At 38.5% G+C, this 22,670-nt stretch overlaps 1 protein-coding gene across 1 annotated transcript in view; it reads right to left on the reverse strand.

The window, feature by feature from the left end:
• Positions 1 to 2,978: 2,978 nt before the first annotated feature.
• VAPB (VAMP associated protein B and C) overlaps positions 2,979 to 22,670 on the reverse strand; it is a 49,286-nt gene continuing 29,594 nt past the window's right edge. The window contains exons 2-6 of the mRNA XM_034433093.3: positions 20,926 to 21,078; positions 12,910 to 13,013; positions 10,244 to 10,324; positions 6,659 to 6,835; positions 2,979 to 5,379 (exon numbers count right to left, since the gene is read on the reverse strand). Of these exons, the coding sequence (XP_034288984.1) occupies positions 5,221 to 5,379; positions 6,659 to 6,835; positions 10,244 to 10,324; positions 12,910 to 13,013; positions 20,926 to 21,078 (674 nt within the window). The 3' untranslated portion in view covers positions 2,979 to 5,220. The remainder of the gene's footprint in view (positions 5,380 to 6,658; positions 6,836 to 10,243; positions 10,325 to 12,909; positions 13,014 to 20,925; positions 21,079 to 22,670) is intronic.

Raw genomic sequence — 22,670 nt, forward strand, 5'->3', positions numbered from 1 at the left:
ACATTCATCTACCTTGCCAAATAACTCACAAATGAAGCCTTTCTCATGTAAGATTTGGATGGCCTTGCTTTGTCACAAACATGACATAAATAGAAAAGAGTGTCATCTGATAAACTGCTGATTGGGGAAAAAAAAACCGAGGCATTAAGATTGTGGATACAAAACTCTCGTCTATCCTAGGACAAAGTAGTGTAGTCTGCTTGGAGACAAATATGAGTGTGGCTTCCCTTTCTCAATATATTTATACACCATAGCCTGTTTGTTGTGATAGTTCAGATGGTTGCCTGTCAACATTTGCCATAAACAAGCGCATGAGTCATGAGGAGCATTATTTAGAATCATGACTGCATACACCTTTTCTGTAACCCTGCCCAAGAAATCAACATCATGAATGATTTGCTGGCTGAATCACTTGTTTGTAAAGTTGAGAACATTATTCTCATGGATCTTTGTTTCATCCAAAACCATAAATTACACGAATGCATAGTACTTAAGTGCTGGTTAAATTCTTGCATAATTTATTGTGGGGGTCCATGCTCATACTATTCTAAAAAAACCACACTCACTAATTATAATCTACACAGGCCTTCTGCATTCGGGCAGGATGGGACTGGATTATTTTAATTTTAAATATGTTAAAATTCAAGTCCAAAGTAGGGGGGGAAATCCTTTAAAATGGTCATAAAACAAATATGCCATATTCTACTTCATATTAAAGGCCACGACACCTGTTGCTACTGATCAGTAGCAACTACTACCTGTCAGACCTGGAAGTCATCTTTTGCCTTGGAGTTTCAGGCCTGCCACATTTCCTACTGTGGGAAACTGGGAGGGGGGATTGTATGGAGCAAGGGCGATATATAGCCATAACAACATTCTTTCTCAGGGAGTCAAGGACATCTTGCCCTGCACCTGGAGGGTTGGAACTGGGAGGCATCTCCAGTTGGGATGGTGCTTTGATTGGGCCATGTGATGGACATGTGGGTGCAGGGGGGAGGGACTTGGACTTTCTTTTGGGTGAGGAAAACATCTGGGTTTTCCCAGATGTGCCAATATGACATCTCTAATAAAATGGAACTTTGAGGAAACTCAAGCCTCGGAGTCTTCTTTCATTGGGGTTGTTACTTGGAACCCTGACATTACCTGTATCCACATGGTTTTCCTTTAAAGCAGATCTCCCTAACCTTCCCTAATCTGGAAATATGGGCTTCAACTCTCAAATTTCCCATAGAGGGTAAGCTGTTGCTGAGAATTCTGGGAGTGAAATCTAGATCATTGAATGGTGTTCAGTATGCTTTTAAGAATACCACACTTTTTCTTGTTAGTTTGTTGCATGACCTCATTACTAGTGTGATGGGATAAAGCCGTAGATATCTTAAGCAAGAACATGTGGGTTTGGCTTAGTGTGTTGTGTAAAGCCTGTCAATTATGGGTTTCTTCAGGAAAGTATGATTACAACACATGGTTTAGCTGTGAATCTTATTGCCATTCCATGTGATGATGGCTGCAAATGTAGACAATTTGAAAAGAAAACTAGGTACATTTTCAGAAGAAAAATATGTCATGGAATGATTTACTATCCCCTGAATCTTGTCAGAATTAGTTTGGTATAGTGGTTAAGGCAGAACCTGGGAGATCATAGGTTCTAGAGCTGCCTTAGGCACAATGCCAGCTGGGTGATCTCGGGACAGCTCTCTCAGCCCTACGAAGGAGGCAATGGCAAAGTTCTGAAAATCTTGTGAAGAAAACTTCAAGGGCTTATCCATCCAATTACCAAGTGTCAAAACTGACTCAAAGGCAAACCGCCTCCCCAAATCACAAACGGCCTGATTTTAAGTACCAGTTGCTGGGGAGCAATAATGAAAGATGACTATCACTCTCTAAGTTCTGCTTGTGAATTTACTAAAGGCAGCAGGTTGGAATTTCTATAAACACAATGCAGGACCTTCTTAAACCATTCATGATTTAATATAATGTGTGAGAAGGGCCTCCCACTGTGCATCTGCAATTTTTAAGTCACCATTGAGCAGCTCACATGCTAAACCCCCAGGAGATGAAGCTCCAAGACTGCAGATTTCAAACATCAACCTTGTAATTAAAAAGTTGCAAATGTCCCTGTGAACAAATCAATGGCTAAGGGAATATTCTTTGAGAACTTCAGCCATTAATTTGTTCTGTATAAATGAGAACGATGGAAGGAATCCCATCTTTAAAGGTTAATACTTTTTAAGTACAACTGACCTTTTAAGTTCTAACTACCTCAACAGAATATTATTTTTCACATTTACTGGACACTACAGAGAATATTTAAAGAAGAATTGGCTGCCAACTTCATTATGTTGGAAATTTAAAAAGGGTGAAAGACATTTATATAATTTGGCTTAATAACTAAATTTACAGATCAATACAGGCATCAATATATTTTCAAGATATGTAAACATTTTTGGATTATATACCAAATATTTGGAATTAACAAACAGCTGTTTGATTTCTGTTTATGGATTAAATCTTTATGTGATAGGCTGATCAATATTATTCTGAATGGTTAAGGTTTAATGGTGTGTTTAAAAATAAGCTAAATGATTTCCTATGTGACTTCCTTTTTCTCTTTTGTCTTTATGCTTTTTCTTTTTTCCTCTGCCCTTTAAAAAAATAATTAAAGAAATAAAAGAAGCTGACTAAAAGACTTCTTTGATCCTGCAGCACAAGTATTTTAACAATTTAGTGGCAGAATTCCAATTCAGAAACTGAACGCTGTTCAGCGAGTTTGCCAAATAGCTTCTTGTAATGTCTGGGAGAATTACAGAAAGCTCCCTGAATTTCATATTCCTCCATTAAAGTACACCTCAAACTGTTTCATGATAAATATTAGACAACAAAATAAAACTAAGGAAATTGGAATCAAAACCAGATAGTTAATTACAGCCTTTTTTTTTTCAAATTACAAACTGGAAGTAATCAGACAGGACCAAAATGTATTAATTTGGGGTAGATTTATTTGATTTTTTAAAGATACTACATAGTCAAACAGAATTGGTCTTTTTTTTTAACAGCATAGAACTAATTCCTACTAATTTTTCCCCCTACATAGACTTATTTTATATACAAAAACAGTTTTTTGACCACTGTCTTCCCCAATGTTTACATGATCAAAACTGAGAATTATGTGGTGCCCTAAGTGTTGGGAGGCAGAAGAATTCTTCACCACTACAGCAATAAAAAGGAAAAATTAGTCCCATTCATCAACTCTTGAACAGGTGCCTTTTTTTTTCTTTCTTTTTGTAACCATTTATAGCAGTAGTCAAATTTTCATGACAATGAAGAAAAACATGAGATGAAATACATTAAATAAGTTAAATAAGCATACACATCTGGATATAAGGGTTTTTAACTTGGCGGCATGAACAAACAGCAATGGTAGCTTGGTCCCCTTTTAGAAGAACAAGGCATTGTTCCTTATTCTGTATAATCTGACACGCAGTCAACTGCCCAGCGTTTCCAACCTCGCAGTGGTGGGATTGCATCGGCTTCTTCTAAGCCTTTCATTTCTTGGTAAATTCACCAAACAAGACTTACCAATGCTGTGTGTCCAAACATGTCTTTCTACAGACAGGACATTAGGAATCAGAAGTGGTAAGATTCCTCCCCAGGTGGCTGTCTCCAGATCCTTGGCTATTTCAGCACCGTTGCACCACTGCCTCCCTATATGCCACACTAATAAAAATTCAGCTATTGAATCAGCTGACAGGCACAAAAAGGATGAGTTATGGTTTCACTTTCTATCTGGGCTGTTGAGAAGGAAGCAGCAAAAGCTAAGTTTATGTTAGTGAAGGGCATGCATTTAAAACAAGCCTTGTTATCTCTGGAGGATCACCCATTGTTTTTGGGTTCAGGATGGAGACTTGATTTGAAACAGCTTCAAAATAGGGATAATGAAAACAAAATGCCAAATTACACAAAGGGACGGAAGGCTATGAGCGCACCTAATGTTGTGTATGGTTAAGGCCCATGAAAATTTGCTATGGCTGCAAACACTGAAGAGGCAAGGATCTCTGGAGGATGGGACAAACAGGATGCAGAGAGAGAGAGGGAGGGAGGGAGATATTAGAAGGCAGAAGTATATGGTCCCCATTAACACTCACACCTGGATCAGAAAACAGATGGTCAAAAGGGATTTATCTGATCAGATTAACTGCAAGAGAGGAAGGGAGGGGTTCTAACTGCAATAGCCCCATATAATGCTCCCTCTTACTGCAAAGCCAGTCTGAATAAGTGCCACAGCCACACCCCCAATTCAGCTTGGAGCACTTTAGTGCAACATTTTGCCTGAAGACCACGAGTATTGGGCACCCTACATTTTCAAACCCACAGTAAGCCATTTTATTTCCTTCACTACTAGTCCAAAAGAACTACAAGTGTGCAACTGTGCCTCTCTATTTCCATTTCTCCTGATTCCCACTCCTAGACATAGTTAAAACATCCCAGAAGCTTTGGGTGATGCCCAAGCCATAACAGACTGGCAAGGACCAAGTGCAGCAGTGTTGTCAATTCAGAAGTCCTGATTCCCTTTCCTGGCCCGGGAATCTGTCCTGAGTCCTCCTCCCTTCCTTTTCTTTGTTCTATTCCTCCCACAACTGCACAGGATGACATGGGAGCTGGAGAAAGACGGCCATGCTTATATAGTTCATAATGGAATCAACACCCGATTAATGAGATACACTGCTGTGATTTGGAGACCAGACACACCCATTGGGTAGAACCGTTAGGTTTATGGAGGAGGCAGGGTGGGTTAGGTATATTTTTACAGAAAATTATCCACCTTGGCAACTTAAGCCAACTTCTAAAGAACAAAACAGATCAGCTCCTCCAAAGGACGGACGCTTATTTCTCCAAAGGGGAGAACTCTAGGAATAGATTTCAAAGTCCAAGAAAGTTTTTTTTTTTAAACAATGCACTTTCATAGTGTTAAATACATGATTCCTTCCACTCTTCTCACAATCAACATAATTCCTTCTCTCTTCTGCTTACTCTGTATACAGTTTAAACGTTCTAGTAGATTATGTTATGCTAATGTTATATTTGTGCAGGGGTAAAAATTTTAAAAGGCAAGACCTGTGAGATGTCATACACTTTTTTTTTAAAACATTTGTTACGAATAAATTTAATCCAATGATATGGCAAATCCATCAATTTGATTTACAATTCTCTTGCATGCTGCCTCTACAAGGCGATTTTCCCTATAATTACGCCAACAATAAAGAACAAAACCACCAGCGCGAGTAATCTTGTGCTGAGACCCTCCTCCTTCACAGCGGTGGCAGAAGCATAGCTTGGATGGTTTGACTGGGGTGCCTTCCTCATCCTCAGTCCGTCTTCTTCCTGTTGCAAAGTTAATTTGAAGGTTTTTTAAAATAATAATAATAATAATAATAATGATGATGATGATGATGATGATGATGCTTTGAAGTTCATTCTAATTTAGGTTAAGATACCAATCAATGCCTGCACCACACATCCTATAAAAACTGTCCTACCATCAAATCTTTTGTGCTTCAGTCTTTTAACACATTTTTAAAAAACCTTACAACAGAGGTCTTCAAACTTGGCAGCTTTAAGACTTGTGGACTTCAACTCCTAGAATAGCATAGCTGGCTGGAGAATTCTGGGAGCTGAAGTCCACAAGTCTTAAAGCTGCCAAGTTTGAAGACCTCTGCCTTACAAGAAGAGTAAGAAAGAAACTCAGTTTGGGGTGTCTGTAATGCGGTCTCACTCATTTTGATCCCTGGATCTGTCCCATGAAGCACTACCCACCCTCCCCTGGCTGGCCAACTGCCTCACTCATCCCAAAGGAGACTGAATCCCTGATGCACAAACCAGACTGAGAACAAGGATTCCTTTTCCAAACAGAAAAAAATGGTGACTTATTTGGAAAAACAACAACAAGAAGGAAATCTCATGACTGGAATCATTAGGAAAGGAACTGAAATTGTCAATGTAACCACCTTATGCAGATATATGACTAGTATTAATTGGGAGTGCTGTGTATGGTTCCAGTTGCTTCATTGTAAGAATAATATTACGTAAGTAGAAAAAATGCATAGAAGGGCTGGCCAAAAGTCACCAGCAGTTTTTCATTCAGTTATTGTTTCCTGAGAAATCTCGGGTAGTATAATCTCTGCTGGGCCCTTTTGATCAGTTCATTAACCAGAAAGATGGATGGGCAAGGTGTGGCTCAGCATCATGTGAACAAAACAAATGTAGCTTCTTAATTTCTGAGTTAATATGAAGGTTGTGGTTTATAGGCTCAAGGTTGACACAGCCTTCCATCCTTCTGAGGTCGGTAAATTGAGGGCACAAATTGTTGGAGGCAATATGCTGACTCTGTAAACCACTTAGAAAGGGCTTGAAAGCACTGTGAAGCAGTATATAAGTCTTATTGCTATTGCTTACATAAAAAAAGGGGGTTATTTTGGAGTTCTGTACAATTCAGGACACTATGGATTGTTCTACGAACTGATTAAAAACAGTGAATTAATTGTGAAGAATCAATAATGCCATGTATAGTCCAGCTGTGATTACATTATGATTTGAAAAAAATCCCTCACGTTGTGTGTTCCTAAATCTCTTGACTACGTAGGCAACAGATAAATAAGTTTACCTTAAATTGTTTATTTTCCTCTCGTAACCTCTGAACTTCTAACTGCAGTCTCTTACATTCTTCCATTACTTTCTTCAATTCACTGTCATCTGAAGAAGAACTTAATGATTTTGACATTACAGAAGATTCTGTCTTTGATGCAACTGGGGATATAATTTTATTTATTTCTATATCATGCTGTTGAGAGAATAGGAAAAAAGAGTAGGAAGAGTTATTTAATGGCAATTAATAATTATTCTATCTAATGTAATTTTAGCATGTAGAGGGCACCCACAACAAAATAAACAATAGGCTGTACAAAATCAATGCTAAATAACACCATTTAGTATTACAGTTCCAACTAAAGTTCTAAAAGGTCTTAGCAAAGCCCAAGATAGAAAGCAAGAAAGGCGAATGGACCTCTTGAAACAGCCAATGCCACAATTTTGGCATTCCTAATTAGAAAGATGCTCTTTGCATCCTGGAAACTCTATCTAAATGCCAGTGGTCTGGTGTGAAGTTTCCCCCAATAAATACATGCACACAGAGTTCCGCAAGAAAAGATGTTTTCTTATGTGCCTTTGGCCTAGCCCTAGCCCATTTAGGATCCTGCCATATCATTCAGGAAAAGTACCCAGGAACATAATGAAGCTATAAATTATGTGTCCTGGTAGGGATGTTCTGGTAAACAATACCAGAAAAGACTCAAAAATCTTCCCAACCAGAGTGGATAAAAATCGATGATTTATTATTATTTTTTTTTAAATGTATTTTTTTAAAATTTAAATCGTATTTTTTATTTTTGTCAAATTTATTTTAATAAAATGCTTTTGGAGTAAAAATCTATCTAAAGAGTTTTCTATTTAAGATGCATTAATAATTAGTTTATTCAGCATGAAATGGAGCTTAGTTATGTAGCATGAGGCTGTATATTCTGCAATATTGGGACTGTCAATGAGTCAACAGCAGGTCAGAGGAGGAGCTGCTACGGGACAGAGATGACAGTTGCTCTTTAAAACTTGTGATTTAAATCGAGTTGATTTAAATCAAGCCTCTTTACTAGTGATTTAAATCATGATTTAAATTGACTTGATTTAAATCAAATCCACCCTGCTTCTAACCATACTTAGAAGTTACTATGAATTTTAAGAATCAGATTTTAAAAACAGTGAATGAATATAAATGTTGTTTCAGATGTAGCTATGGATAACTCAGGACCCATTGATCATTGTATGCATTTGTTCAGACCTAGACATCCATTAAAAGTAAATAATTGCACATGCTTTGGTTGAATACAAAAATAAAACAAAAATAATTGCACATGCTATGGTGCTGTTGTTAGTCGCGAAGTCGTGTCCAACCCATCGTGACCCCATGGACAACATTCCTCCAGGCCTTCCTGTCCTCTACCATCCTCTGGAATCCATTTAAGCTCATGCAGCCTGCTTCAGTGACTTCATGCAGCCACCTCGTTCTCTGTCATCCCCTTCTTCTTTTGCCCTCAAAATGTTCCCAGCATTAGGCTTTTCTCCAGTGACTCCTTCCTTCTCATTCAGTGGCCAAAGTATTTTGAGTTTCATCTTCAGGATCTGGCCTTCTAAAGAGCAGTCAGAGATGATCTCCTCTAGGACTGACCGGTTTGATCGCCTTGCAGTCCAAGGGACTCACAGGAGTCTTCTCCAGCACCATAGTTCAAAGGCTTCAATTCTTTGGCGCTCAACCTTCCTTATGATCCAACTTTCACAGCTATACATTGCAACTGGGAAAAACCATAACCTTGACTATATGCACTTTTTTTGACAGGGTATGGTAGCATCCGCCAAACTAAATACTGGGATTATAATCCTTATCCTAGAAGCAAAATTCTAGATACCATTCTCTAGCAATGTTTTAAAGGACTGGCAGTTCTGAAAATATTTGCCTTAAAATGTTTGGTAAATTAAAATACTTTTTGCCATTTCTCATTGCTGCCTCAAATTCATGGTTGGGCTTAAGTTATTAGCCTGTAAAAACAAGACATTCCTTTCATTTTAGAGGTATGGAGAATTGTTTTTGAATGGGCCGTCCACTCTCAAAGTGCTGGGGACCATTACTCTCTACCTGATGGACCTCTAGGAGTGCTGTTTTTTGGAATAGCAATAGCACTAGCACCTAGACTTATATACCGCTTCACAGTGCTTTATAGCCCTGAGTCAGCCTATTGCCCCCAACAATCTGGGTCTTCATTTTACTGACCTCGGAAGGATGGAAGGCAGAGTCAACCTTCAGCTGGTCAGACTCGAACTGTCGACAACTGGCAGTCAGCAGAAGTAGCTTGCAGTACTGCACTCTAACCACTATGCCACCAAATTCTAATGTTAACAGAAGCCAATATAAATCACTGCTCTGGTGTTTCCCAAGGGCAGGATAAGCACCAAAGGAAGGGCCACTCTTCAGACCAATTCAAACAGCTCTGAGCTGATGCTCTCTAGCCCCCCATCCACCTCTCCATAAAATCTCTAGTGTGACCTACAGTACTATTCCTCCTCACAGAAACTAAGTTACATTTTGACATATTGAAACTAATGATGGAAAATAAAATGTTGCTGTTACTTGCTGTAAGCCATTAAGCTTATAAAAGTTTAAATTTATGCAAGTCATTGTTTCGTGGTTCAATGTTTAAGAGAGATCAGTAAAAAGAAAGCAATCAATGTTTCTCTCTTTTTCCTTCGCCAGTCTTCTCAACTGTCATCCTTCAAATGTGCTGGAATTGTAGTTCCAAGACTTTTGAGCAATCTTGGGAACTTTCAGGCCTGCTGGATAGGAGTTTCTGGAGACATATTCCTAAATCAAATTAGGAAAAGGCTACACATATCATAGCTTCCATTTCTGCAGGATTTTGTACTTTTATATTCAGGATAAAGGAAGCCTGAACATTAATTCAACATGGTTTTCCAGATATGCACTATTCTAAAAGTTTAAGGCAGAGATTACAATATATGTGTCCCTACCTTACAGTTTTGAAAGCTGTGTGTGCATATACGCTATGATTTAATCCAAATGGAGAGATTGGAATGTGATACATTAACCTTTTTAAAAGTACTGCTGAAAATTAAGGATCTGTTCCCAATCTATATATTAAAAAAGTTTCCACATCCTTCTTTAATCCAAAAGCATTTAAAAACAGTAGGTGGCAAGCGCCAGAATAAAGGGATATGGTCTTTTTTTAATGTGATCTTCTCCAACCTTCTATATTTCAGTTGAAGTTCTAATTCCCAGTTAGTCTGCTCAAAGGTAGTTATACTCCAACGTATCTGAAGGGTTGCAGGCTGAATTTCTTACAAACTCCTGAAACTTTATTTTGAAAAGATGCCTTGCTTCTTTTTATTCTTACTATTAGAAAAATCTTTATTGCCGCTAGAATTAATGCTGTATATTTTAGGAATCAAAATCCAATGAAGGAAAACAAATAAATTGTAATTGTTTTGTTTTCCATTGTTGAGCAATTATGAACATTTGAGACCATGAAAATTGCAGCTAAATTCTAAATCAAGAACTTTTACTTGCATTATCATCTCTTTCTCGCCTTTTTTTAAAAAAAATCACATAAAAATTAAAGGAACTCACGGGTTTATCGTTTTCTGCTGGAAGCTCAAACACACATTTAAGTTTAGAATCCATGAGCTCTTCTGGTTTTGCTTCTTTCCACTACAGCACAAAGAGAGGTAACAAAGTTATTAAATAAAACAATGTTTGGATTTGTATTAAACTATTTATACTGTGGACACTATTGTTGAGACTAAAACCTACTGAGTAGCTCTTTGACTGCATTGAGTAAATAAATAAATAAATAAATCTGGAATATGGATCCCTCCCCCCATAGCTACAGATTTTTTGTTTTTGTTTAGAAGTGAGCTTCACCAATGTCCCTCAGGATTTTCCAAATGGAATGCAATATTTTATTTCAGAGACAGCTTGAATATTTGTCATGGTATATGTTTAATATCTTATTTTCCTTCAACCTCAGAAAGGATACCTATTTGCCTGACTCTCTGAGAGAGAAAAAAGGGCCAAATTATACACAGGTAGTCCTCATTTAACAACCATTCATTCATGACTGTCTGAACTTATGATGCTGCTGAATGAGTGGTACTTGTGACCCATAACTTCTACTTACTTTGGTCACAGGGTCCTGCAGGAGCCATTTGCATCTTTCTTGGCTGGGATCTTACTAATGTCAGTGGGGAAGCTGGCAGAGGATCAAAATTACAACCCTGTAACATTCTCATTTAATGACCAATGGTGACTTGCTTAACAGCAGAAAATGTAAATGGCTGGAATTTCTATTGCTAAGCAGCACAGTCATGGGATGTCACATTTTAGAACTGTTACACTTACCAACAGAAATTCCAGGCAAAATTATTATGCCTATATTCATAATCTTCATCATCTCCTTTTAACAACCCCATAATCCCTTGCGGAGTGGAGTCTGGGCAACTGAACAGAGCTGAGTGTTTACTGGCCGGATACCCTTCCTGTCACCAATGTGGAGTTATATTCAGCAGATATATTCTCAACATGCCATGAGAGAGAAATATGTCCTCTACCTAGGATCGAACGCACAGCCTCATGATTGTGAGGCGAGAGCTCCATGTCTAGCCACTGCACCATTCTACTGCCTATATTGGAATAAACAGGCATAAAGTCAGATAGCCCCTGACAGTGTATAAGAGGTCAGCCAACAAACATTCTGTCTGAGGCGGCAGATAGAAAACCATTCGGGCTCCCAACTTTTTTTAACGCTGTATAGATGGGAAGGGAGCATGTAAGCAATATCAGGGAACCCAACCATTTCATCAGCATTTAATTTGGAAGGAGACTGAAGATTGTTTGGCAGCTGAATGGCTATTGAAACTTGGCTGTCTAATTCAACTGGATCATTTACCTGCCTGTAAACATGGGAAGCACATGTTGCTTAACCCTTTGAGCAGTGGCACCTATCTATGCATGTTTCCATGTAAGCTCTTTACATGGGAAAGCCCTGAAGAAGCAGAGGGATTTTTTTTTTCTGAAGAAGAAATGCAACTAAAAAATAATAGTAATTGGCTACGGAGTTCATCAAAATTTGCAGATCTCTGAATCAAAATGGGAAGAGTCAAACAAGAGTATTCCAGAATGTTAATGCAGGTGAGTCAGTCCTATCACCAGATGGATAAAGGCAAATTACAACAATTGGTTCTCTTTAATACTGCTTTATTCCCTATATGGTGAAGCATGCTTAAAAAGCAGAAATGCTTTTCCCCCTTGTTGGAGAACGGTGATTAACAACCTGTTCCACCAATTACACTTAGTTACGAGTTAATGCTCTGATAACAATTCAGAAAGTAGAAACAGCATGCTTGGTTAATTTAGACTTAAATATCACATATACAATTAGAACATAGTTCAAATTCTCCACTCTGAAGAGTATATTACATCAGTGGCAACCATGCTATGAAATCAATTGACCTCCTCTCCCACATATTACTGATTTCCAAACCTATAAAATCTTTTCTGTAGGTATTGATTTATCATAAAAAGTTCATTGAGGAGACATAATTGCACCATTCCCGTAACAAACCACACATGTGTTTTAGTGTGGAGGTACCATCCTATTATGCAAATATAGCATGAGGCCAAAGTCAGATCTCTATCTCCCTCTAGCTCACTTGCTTAATATGCTTCAGAAAATGGCCAATCATGTTAATATATGTAAGGGTTGGAGATGTGATGGTTAATTGTAACTGGGCTCTGATTGTGTAATGCTGGAAAAAAGAAGACTTGCTTATTATTGAAGAACGGATAAGAAAGAAGTTGCATCGATTACTTTTAAATAATAATTGGTTTATATTTAGATATGAACAAGGGGAGTTAAAGTTCCCCCCCTTTTTTTTTAAATATATGTTTGTTAGATGCTATATCCTGTATTTGGTCTGGGAAGGGGGGGGGAGGGGAAAGGGTTGGGGTAGGAGGGGGGAGGAGGGAAGGGAAAATATGTGTAAGGAATCTGGAGAGGTTCTTGGAGTTTACGTAACTGTTTTTTTTTTTTCTAAAGAGGTTGTTAATTTACAAATGTGATTGTACAATCCACATATGGAAAGATGGCAAACGGTTTATGTTTTTCTTGTAAAAATGTTTTTTTTTGTCTTGTAAAACTCTTTAATAAAAAAAAAAAGAAGAAGAAAATGGCCAATCACAAACTATATTTTAAGAGAAAAGATGTTCATGAACATTGAAAAGCTTCTAATACTCACTACTGCTTCCATGTCTGAAGTATCAGGTGGCGCAAACATCGACTGGACCATGAACTTATGTTTACTTTTCTCATTAGGGTCATAATCAAAAGGCTGTAGCATCACTGAAAGAGAAATCATTGCTGCGTCAGGACACCTACACGGTTGTCATATAGTTATGGTTGCCTGCCCAGCATACTTATTGTCTTTCCTGGAAAGCTGAGAAAAATCTGGCCTTATGTACCAAAGTGATTTCCCAAATGGATCGCTAAATCAATGCTTCGTTATTCTCCCAGCTCCTGTTAGCTTTGCTAGCATTGTAAGCCAGCCAGGGAATGACTGCACTGTAACATGGTATACCTACTACTTGCCCACTAAAATAGATGATTCAGCAGAGGTGGCACCACTGAGTCATGCAAAGCAATGATGCAGCGCAGAACTGGATGTAATGCAATCTGATCTAAGGACACTGCATGCCATACCAAACTCGTAGGCATTTCCCAAAAGTACATCCAAAAAGCATCTCAAATTGCTATGGACTTGATCTATTGTTTTATACACGATACAGTGGTAGATCCTTCAATACAAATACATCTAGTAAATGAACAGCATGCAACTTCAGAAGATGTTATACCACATATGTCTAATAGTTTTCTAATTTAATATTATTGGTTACATTTTCTCAGAAGATCTCAAGATAATCATTTCTTTGCCCAATCTTTCTGCAAACCATCCTGTGAGATAGGCTGGGCTGAAGAAGGAAAAAGAAGCTGGCTGAGAGGCTGGCAAGATAGCCTGAGAGAAGTTAAGTGGTCCAAATTCATCTTATGTGTTTCTATAACTGATGGTGCACATAAGCCTGTGGCTCCCTGGTTTCCTAATCTTAACTAGTTTTAATAGTAAAGAACATGTGTGACTAAGGACTGATCTGCTAAGTCCTTGGTGTTTTCTGAACCTGGCTGTTTTTCTCCAGACATTTCATTACCAAGGTAAGTAACATCATCAAGGTACTGATAGTGAAATATCAGCAGGGAAACAACGAAGCTCAGAGAACATCAAGAATACAATACCCGGATTAGTAAGTATTGTTTTAGAGAACAATTAGTGGATAAACTTTCTTGAAAAATTCTACTCCAAAATATTTCATTCTTATTGATCAGCTTTGCTGTGGCTGAGGAATTCTGGAAGTTGAAGTCCACAAGTCTTAAAGTTGCCAAGGTTGGAGACCCCTGTTATAGATCATATAGAACAAGAGTTTCTACACATCGTAGACATGAGAAGAACTTCTTAGGTAAGGAGCTATATAAAACACAGAAGCTTTAGGTTTGCTTGTTCATTTATGCTAATCCAATTGTGCAGTATTTTGAGCAGCCAACATTCTCCAATTCAGTAACACAATTGAAACATAAAACAAGACAATTATTATCAAAGCACCTAGAAACAATCTCCAATAACAAACATACAAGGACACATTCCTGAAGCAGGAGAAAATAAACTGGAATCAAAGATGACCAATACATCAAGTGACCATGAAAAGGTTTCCCTCCTGATCAGGAATGGTTGCAACTGTGTAGATATAATTGTGCAAATGCCCCCCCCACATCTCCCCCCCAAAATCTGCTCTTCAAGCAAGAGCTATGAGCTGCACTGGCTCCCGGTGGTCTTCCGGGTGCACTTCAAGGTTTTGGTTACCACCTTTAGAGCACTCCATGGCTTAGGACCTGGTTATCTATGGGACCGCCTACTACCACCAATAGCCTCCCACCGACCGGTACGCTCTCATAGAGAGGGGCTCCTCTGGGTGCCGTCGGCCAAACAATGTCAACTGGCGGCCCCTAGGGGGAGGGCCTTCTCTGTGGGGGCACCTACTATCTGGAACGAGCTCCCCCCGAGATACGGAGGATCCCGGATCTGCGCACCTTCCGCCGCGCTCTTAAGACATTTTTATTCCACCAGGCGGGCCTGGCCTAATCTTTTCCCTCTTTTTAATTATGCAAATTTTAATCTGTTGTTAAATGATTGGGGTGTTTTAATCTGTCTGGACCAAATTGTTTAATTTGATTTTACTTTGTTTTTAACTTTTGTATCTATGTATTTTTACTGTTTGGCTGTTCACCGCCCTGAGTCCTTCGGGAGTAGGGTGGTATATAAATCAAATAAAGTAAGTAAGTAAGTCCAGGAGGACCTAAAATTATGAACCAGTTCAGCATAGGGGAGTCTGCTACTATCTACAATGCAGTTTGGCTTCTGAACCCGCAGCTGCTCTGCCTTATTGAACTGAAATTTTGTTCTTCATGCCTTAATAGTATGCACGTAGCAGCATCCAATATTTGGATGACATAAGAAAGCTTTGAAAGAAATCTAAAGGGAAGATACTGTTTATCATCTATAAATCCCTATTTGACACAGGATCATATTTTCAGGGCTACCTCTTCCCATGAGAGCACGTTCCAGAAGCTCTAATAGGGCAAAGACAGGGGTGGGCTGCTGGGGGTTCAGAGGGGTTCGGGAGAGCCTCTAGATAAGATTCTGTGCAGTTTGGAGAACCTCCAAATCCTGGCTGGCCCCGCCCCTCCCAGGAGTCTCCACGTGGCCCGTTTTGGGTGCAGTTAAGTGCAGGTTGCATGCAGAGGCTTGGGGAGGGTGAAAAACGGACCTACCAGAAGTTCAGGAAACGGGCCGATTTCTGGCCTCCAGAGCCTCGGGAAGCCATTTTCGTCCTCCCGAAGGCCGTTTTCACCCTCCCAGAGGCTTGAAGAAAGCCTCAGGAGGCCTGGAAGGGCAAAAAGCCCCCCCCTGCTGTGGTGCAGGAGGCCAACTAGGCCAGGCCGACCATGGCCACGCCCACCCAGCAACCGGGCAGAGAACCCCTTGCTCAAATTTTGGAAGCCCACCCCTGGGCACAGAGACTCTGGGGTTCTTTCCTGAAGCAATGCCATCTGATGGGACTTAAAGACGCATGTCTTTTCTGTTGTGGCACTTGCTCTTAAGATGTGCCCCTACATTTTTGGACATTTAGAAAGGTATGAAAAAAACTGGTGGTTTTTTGGGGTATTGGGTCACTGGATGGCTGGAATTTTTATTAGAAAGAGGACATCCCAATCATGTACTGTTGTTGTAATTTCTTTTCAATATTTCTCTTTCTATATGTCTGACAGCTTGGCTTTTACTCTTTTTAATATCTAACCTTAAAATATTTAAATAGCATTCCAACTGTCCATAAATTGATTTTTTAAAAATACCTGCATCATCCTGTACTGTAATCTCGGATTTTAAAATAACTACAACTGAGAAAACCATGCACTGAATTGGTAAAAGAAAAACACTTCAAAAGTCTGAAAATTTATCAACAGAACCAGTTTTTACTAGCTTATAATTTTGTTACATCAAAGGAACATGCAGTAATGCTGCTGCTATAAACAGCAAAGAGAATTCATCATAAAAGTTGTAAACAGCATCTGCTTGTTCTCCTTATTGAAAGTACAAATACTGACTCTGTTGTCACAAACAACGGACAATTTTCGCAAACATGAAAAATCAGCTGATTTTTCAGCTATGAGGCAGTTATAATGTTTAAAAACACAATGTGTCCATTCTTACTTGATTGCAGATATAAACATCGAAGTAACTTTTCTCTCGAGGTTCTGTGAAAAGTTGCTAATGGTTCCATAATTGAGCCCAAAATTTCCACTGCTAAGCAAGACAGTTGTTAAGTGAGTTTCACCCATTTTATGTCCCTTCTTGCCTTCTTGTTAAGTGAAACAGTGCAGTTAAGTTAATACATGGATGTTAAGTGAATCAGGCTTCCCCGCTGACTTTACTGGTGAGAAGGTGGAAAAAGGTGATCATATGACCCTGGGACACTGCAATTTGTCATAAATACATACTGGTTGCTGAGCACCCAAATTTCAATCATGTGACCATGGGGATGCTACAACAGTTGTAAGTGTGAAAAACTCTGATTTTTATCAGTGCTGTTGTAACTCTGAATGATCACTAAAGGAATGGTTGTAAGTCGAGGACTACCTGTAATTTAAAAAAAAGAAAACTAGATTTTTAAAAAAACTTTGTACACTGTGCAATGCTAGTATTCGTAGTGTTGGGGATTTTTACTTACCCCCACAATTGGGAGCAAAATTTCTATTTCTAACAAAGGCAGTTGTTAAAGTGAGTTCCACCTGATTTTATGACCTTTTTGCCATGGTTATTAAACAAATCACTGCACTTGTTAAAGAGAATCACGTGATCATTAAGCAAATCTAGCTTTCCCCATTTGTCTGTCGGAAGCCAGCTGGGAAGGTTGCAAATGGCGATCATGTGATCCCGGGATGCTGCAACCACTGTAAATACATGCCAGCTGCTACATTCCTGAATTTTGAACATATGACCAAGGGAATGGATGTAGTTGAGGACTACATATGGATTGTATATATAAGAAGTGAACTGTATTGTGTTATTTTTATGACTTTTATGCAGGTGTTCATACTGGGCTCCAACCCTTCATAATTTTTGTTAGCAGGGCCAAAGGATTATAGTAGTTGAAGTCCAAATATAACTGGACAGCGAAAGTACTGTCATTTTTAAAACTTTTCATGGTTCAAGGTAGATACATGCAGGAATTATCTTCCCTGATGGTATTTGCCAGTTCAATACAGTCTGGAAGAATATTAGACTACCATCTTAATTAAATATTGCATTAATTAGAGCCTCTTCAGAGGTCACAGAAAAGTATTTTAGAAGTGGTTCGCCATTGCTTCCTTCCTAGGGCTGACACAGAGTAACTGGCTCAAGGTCACCCATCTAACGCAAAGCTATTGAGTGGACACTGAAAGTTGAGCAAGAATCAACGTCTACTCTCTAAGTGAGACACCGTGAACAGAACTCTTCCAAACAGTAACATTTTTTTACATATATCAGTTGTGCTCTGTTTTTATTTCAAACGTCTTATTAAACCCTCTCTTTTTTTTTTTAAGTATTTGCAAATTGATCACACACTTCCTCTCAGGCTTGACCTTCTTTTCCTGTGATGGAAATCCTATTAAATCCATTATAGCTCAAGCCGAACTGACCTTCCGCCCAGTCTCTGCCATTCTTTGACAATGCTTCAGCCTGCAGGACCCCACCCTTCCCTGCCAGTGCATTAGGGGAAAATGAGAAGAGACAGTTCTAGAAACAACAGCATAGTAAAATACTATGAAAGGAGAAAAATGGCTGAGTTAAGCAGTTCTGTAATGAATCACATGAACAGGCAAGGAAATGCTGATGAGGCCTTACAGGACACACCAGCCATTTCTTAAAAAGTGAGGACTGTGCTACACAAGAAACCTCAGAAGACTGAAGTCAGAAACTCCCTCTTTAGCAAACTGCATTATATTAAGGAAAAATTCTCTGCTTCTTTGCACATTGAATAGCTATCCTTCACTATCATGCCCAAATATAAAGCTATGGTAGTTTCTGTCTGTGGTGACTGGGGACACTTGGGATGTGATCCCTATTACAGATAAACCTCAAGCTCTTTGTTGATAGAGGAGGTTGTATAAAATCCTTAAAACCAGGGAACAGCAATAGCAATAGCACTTATACTTATAGACCGCTTCACAGTGCTTTTCAGCCTTCTCTAAGCAGTTTACAGAGTCAGCATATTGCTTCCAACAATCTGGGTCCTCATTTTACTGACTTCGGAAGGATGGAAGCCTGAGTCAATCTTGAACTGGTGAGGATCAAACTGCCTGCAGAATTCGCTTGCAATACTGCATTCTAACCACTCTGCCACCACGACTCTTAATAGGTTATTATCATAATCATCTGCCACTTTTTCCTTAATGCTCACCATGGATTTTTAAGACTATTATTTTCTCACTAAGCTTAAACCATATGTATTTATGTTTGTGATGATGCAAACTGTGGATAGAAAACCAATGGAAGAGAATATTTATAGCTCAGGATTGAACTGCGGGATCATTGGTGCTCACTGAGCTTGGTTGTTTTCTGGCAGATGTTTCATCACCAAACTAGGTAACATTATCAGTGCAGGTTAGAAAAATTGACCAAAATTTCCACTTTAATTCTAAATCTGAAATCTTTGTCTCACATCATATTCCCTCCCATTAAGCAACTAGCAGATGTACAGCTACAAAAAGTTCATTTAAATTAAAACAATTCACTGCACAAGTACTCTGAATATCTCTTTAGAAATGGTCCCTTTGCAGAAAAAAAAAAAAGCTGTTTAGCAGTTGGCCTCTTTTAATATTTATGAAATGGATACCATGCTCTGCATTATTATGACAAGCTCTTGAGACACTGATAACGTAGTTTTCTGGGACATTTCGGTCCTAAATCTAGAGAAGACGGATTTAGGACTGAAGGGAGGTAACAAAACATTCCTGGAAATTCTCAGCAGTTATGAAATCTCATCCTCCTTGAATTTTGTCAAGGCCAAACATTGGCCACCCTTTCCTATCAGGCTGTTAAAACAAAGAAAGAAATGATCTTGTAGCCTGGCTTGTAATGAGTGTGATTCAGCAGAGACAACAGTTGGCGCTCTTAAATATTTGATATTCACTACTTTTAGTTAAATGCTTTGTCATTCCAAGTTTTAAGGTCTCATCTATGAGCTCAAGGTAGACAGGCATGCAGGATAAAAGGAAACATGCTAATGAAGACATGTTTTATAGAAAGTTGTACAAGAAATTAAGATCACACACTGATGAAATAAGCAAAATTAAACTGGCGACACTGATGAAAAAAATCTGCCCAACTGTTCTTTCAGCTGCCATCTTCAGAATCTCTCTCAATAAAAAGGAACAGATCAAAAACCATTTCCTTATAAAACTAAGTACCCTGGCCAGCTTGATTTGGCAACACATGTGTTTCCTCGGCAAGAGGGACTTATAATGACTGTTTGAAGTTACAGCAGCGCAGAAAAGAAAAGTGACTTATGAGCAATCCTTGCACTTATGACAGTTGCAGTCTCCCCATGGTCATGTGATTAAAAGTCAGGCGCTTGACAAATGGCATGCATCACATGATCAGCATTTGCAACTTTCCCAGAAGTTTAGCACTTCAAAAATCTGGATACAAATCTCTGACCTTTATAATCAGTTAAGAGTTTGAAGGCTCTACAAACTGTTCCATTTCATGTTTTGTACAACTGAATTACTAATCATTAAGTATATCCATTTTCCTTCCATAAATATTCTATTTCTCAATAAATCCCAGCAAAGGTAATCGAAAACTGTTGGAAAATGAATCACCTAATAACCAGTAAATCAATGCAAATATCTGACCAAGATATTAAAAAAACTAATTTAGTGTAATTACATCACTGTCTATATTCTATGCACAATAGATAGACTGGGAATATACCATATGCCTTTTTCTTCTGTTTCTTGAAAAATATACTCAAAGTAGTGGGTTATTAGTTCTCAGAAATATGAAATTGAAATTTTACTTTAAAAGACCGATTAGTTATTAAATGTCTGTCATCATATGACCACAGTTTTGTAACATCTGGAAACTTTCCTAATCATTTTCAGCAAATTCTATCCTTTTCAGCAAATTCTATACTTCCCCAGCCTGGTGCCTTCCAATTTGCAGGGGAAAAAAATCTCCAGAATCCTAAGATAGTGGAGTCCAAAACCAGAGATTCTGGAAACTGTACTTGCAACAATTTAAAAGTACAAAGTTGCAGAAAGTTGTCTTACATAAGATTAGAATGACAATTTTTCAACAGACTACTCTTTTCAAGTGAAACTGGCTAAGAAAGTACCAAAGCCAGAAGCTGTGTTATGTCGTTTGCTCAGTCATCTCCAATTATAATTCCATCTGAAAATAGGAGAAATAACTGTGTTGACATTGAAACAGTTCTGTAATTTTTAAAGAAACTTTGCAGAATATATATGTCAGCTTTACACAGGCCGTTTAACATCTGTTTATTCTCTTCCAGATGTACTCAGAACCAAAATGATTGTGAGTTGGGGAAAGCAGATGCATTTCTGAAACAAATAAAAAAACAAAACAACAATTGGATAAACTTACCAGAGACATTAATTGACGTTCCAGCATCTATAATACCACTATTGGGGCGTACGCAATACCTGCGTGGAGCTGTAGTCTTCACTTTGAAACAGACATTTTTTTGTGTAGAGTTGCCAAGTTTCAGATTTGTGGTGACAACATCTGTGAAGGGACCTAAGAGACAGAATAAACACAACTTTGAAGGTTTTCATAACTTCATATAAATGTATGTACAACATGCAAAAATATTCAAGCCTGATTAGAACAATCCACTTAAGCCACACTTTATCCAACCTGAGGTATTTGAAGGTGTTGGGACTCTCAATTCCCAGAAAGTTTACCCTACAACAGGGGTGTCAAACTCAAAGCCCGCAGGCCAGATCTGGCCCGTGAGGTGCTTAGATCTAGCCTGTGGGGCCATCCTGGAAACAGCAAAAGACTGGCCCGCGGTGCCTCTCCCAAAGAAAACAGAGGTCGGGAGGGCCATGTGGCCCTCATGAGGTACGCTTTTGCTGACAGAGGGTTGCAGGCCATCCCAGCCGAAAACAGAGCTCAGGAGCCCATTTTCGCTGGCACAGCGCTAGGGCCACAGGCGCCCCCGACACGAGTGACGTCAAGCTGGCCACGTCCACCCTGGCCGTACCCACCCCGGCCCCCCGAGATCAAACACAACCCTGGTGCGGCCCTCAATGAAATTGAGTTTGACATCCTTGACCTACAAGGAATTGCAAAGACAATACATCTTGAGAGCCCTAGATTAGGGAAAGGTTCGGTTTGGCTCGGTCTTATTATCCAATTACTTTTCTACTAATGGCTTAAGATAGCGTTTATGGTCTTGCTTTGTTCACCTCTTCCATTTTATCTTTCCTGGAAGCTACATTAGGATTGCTGAGTAATCCACCTACATTATTTTCTTATAGTAATATATTAAAGTTTATAATAATTTCATTAAAATTACAATTGCAAAGATAAAAATTAATATAAACTAAAGAATTAAAAAAAATAAAAAAGATGCAGAAAAGGGGAAAAATAGAAAAAATAAGAACACAGCAATGAAAAAACTTCATCACAAATATAAACAATTTTAGTAACTTATCCCCTTCTCATAAAATATAAGAAATAATATCTTCCCATATTTCATCTCTTATCTGTCAACAAATTCTTAAAGTCTCCTTCAGTCCTGATCAGCAAAAGTCTATTAAGCGTTATCAGGGATAATAATGTCTATTTTAAGTTAGATGAAGTAAACCAATTTTATATTCCTTCCTTTTACTTCTAATAATCTTGATTTTTAATCCCTTCAAATAATGTCTTAGAACTTGATTTTTTAAAATTTATTTCTTTGTCCCATTTCACAATGTTCTTCAAAGCTTGAACAAGTTTCTGTTGTAAATCCAATATAGGAAAATTATCCAGTCACTCACTCTCTTGATTTGTTATTTGCCTATCCCTTTTCATTTAAGACATCAGCTGGTTTCTCTTGTATATCCAGTGTAGCGTCTTCCTTCCTATCATTCTTGTAACTTGACATTTTTAAAGCCACATTCTGATCAGCCTCAATCTTTTCAGCTAAAACTTGTTCCTCTTTTACAACATCTTTTAAACACAGTCTACCTATTTACAAAGGCGAATGCTCTTAAAATTAACTTCCGGGGGTCATTGTTCAAAAATATCCCAACATTAAAATATTTGGCTTCATTCTGTATTGTAACTTCGAACAGGAATGCTTTTTAAGTTGAGGACTACCTGTTAGGATGTTGGCATAA

Source organism: Pantherophis guttatus, chromosome 3, assembly GCF_059756535.1.
Source record: "Pantherophis guttatus breed Tessera chromosome 3, ASM5975653v1, whole genome shotgun sequence".
Lineage (NCBI taxonomy): Eukaryota > Metazoa > Chordata > Lepidosauria > Squamata > Colubridae > Pantherophis > Pantherophis guttatus.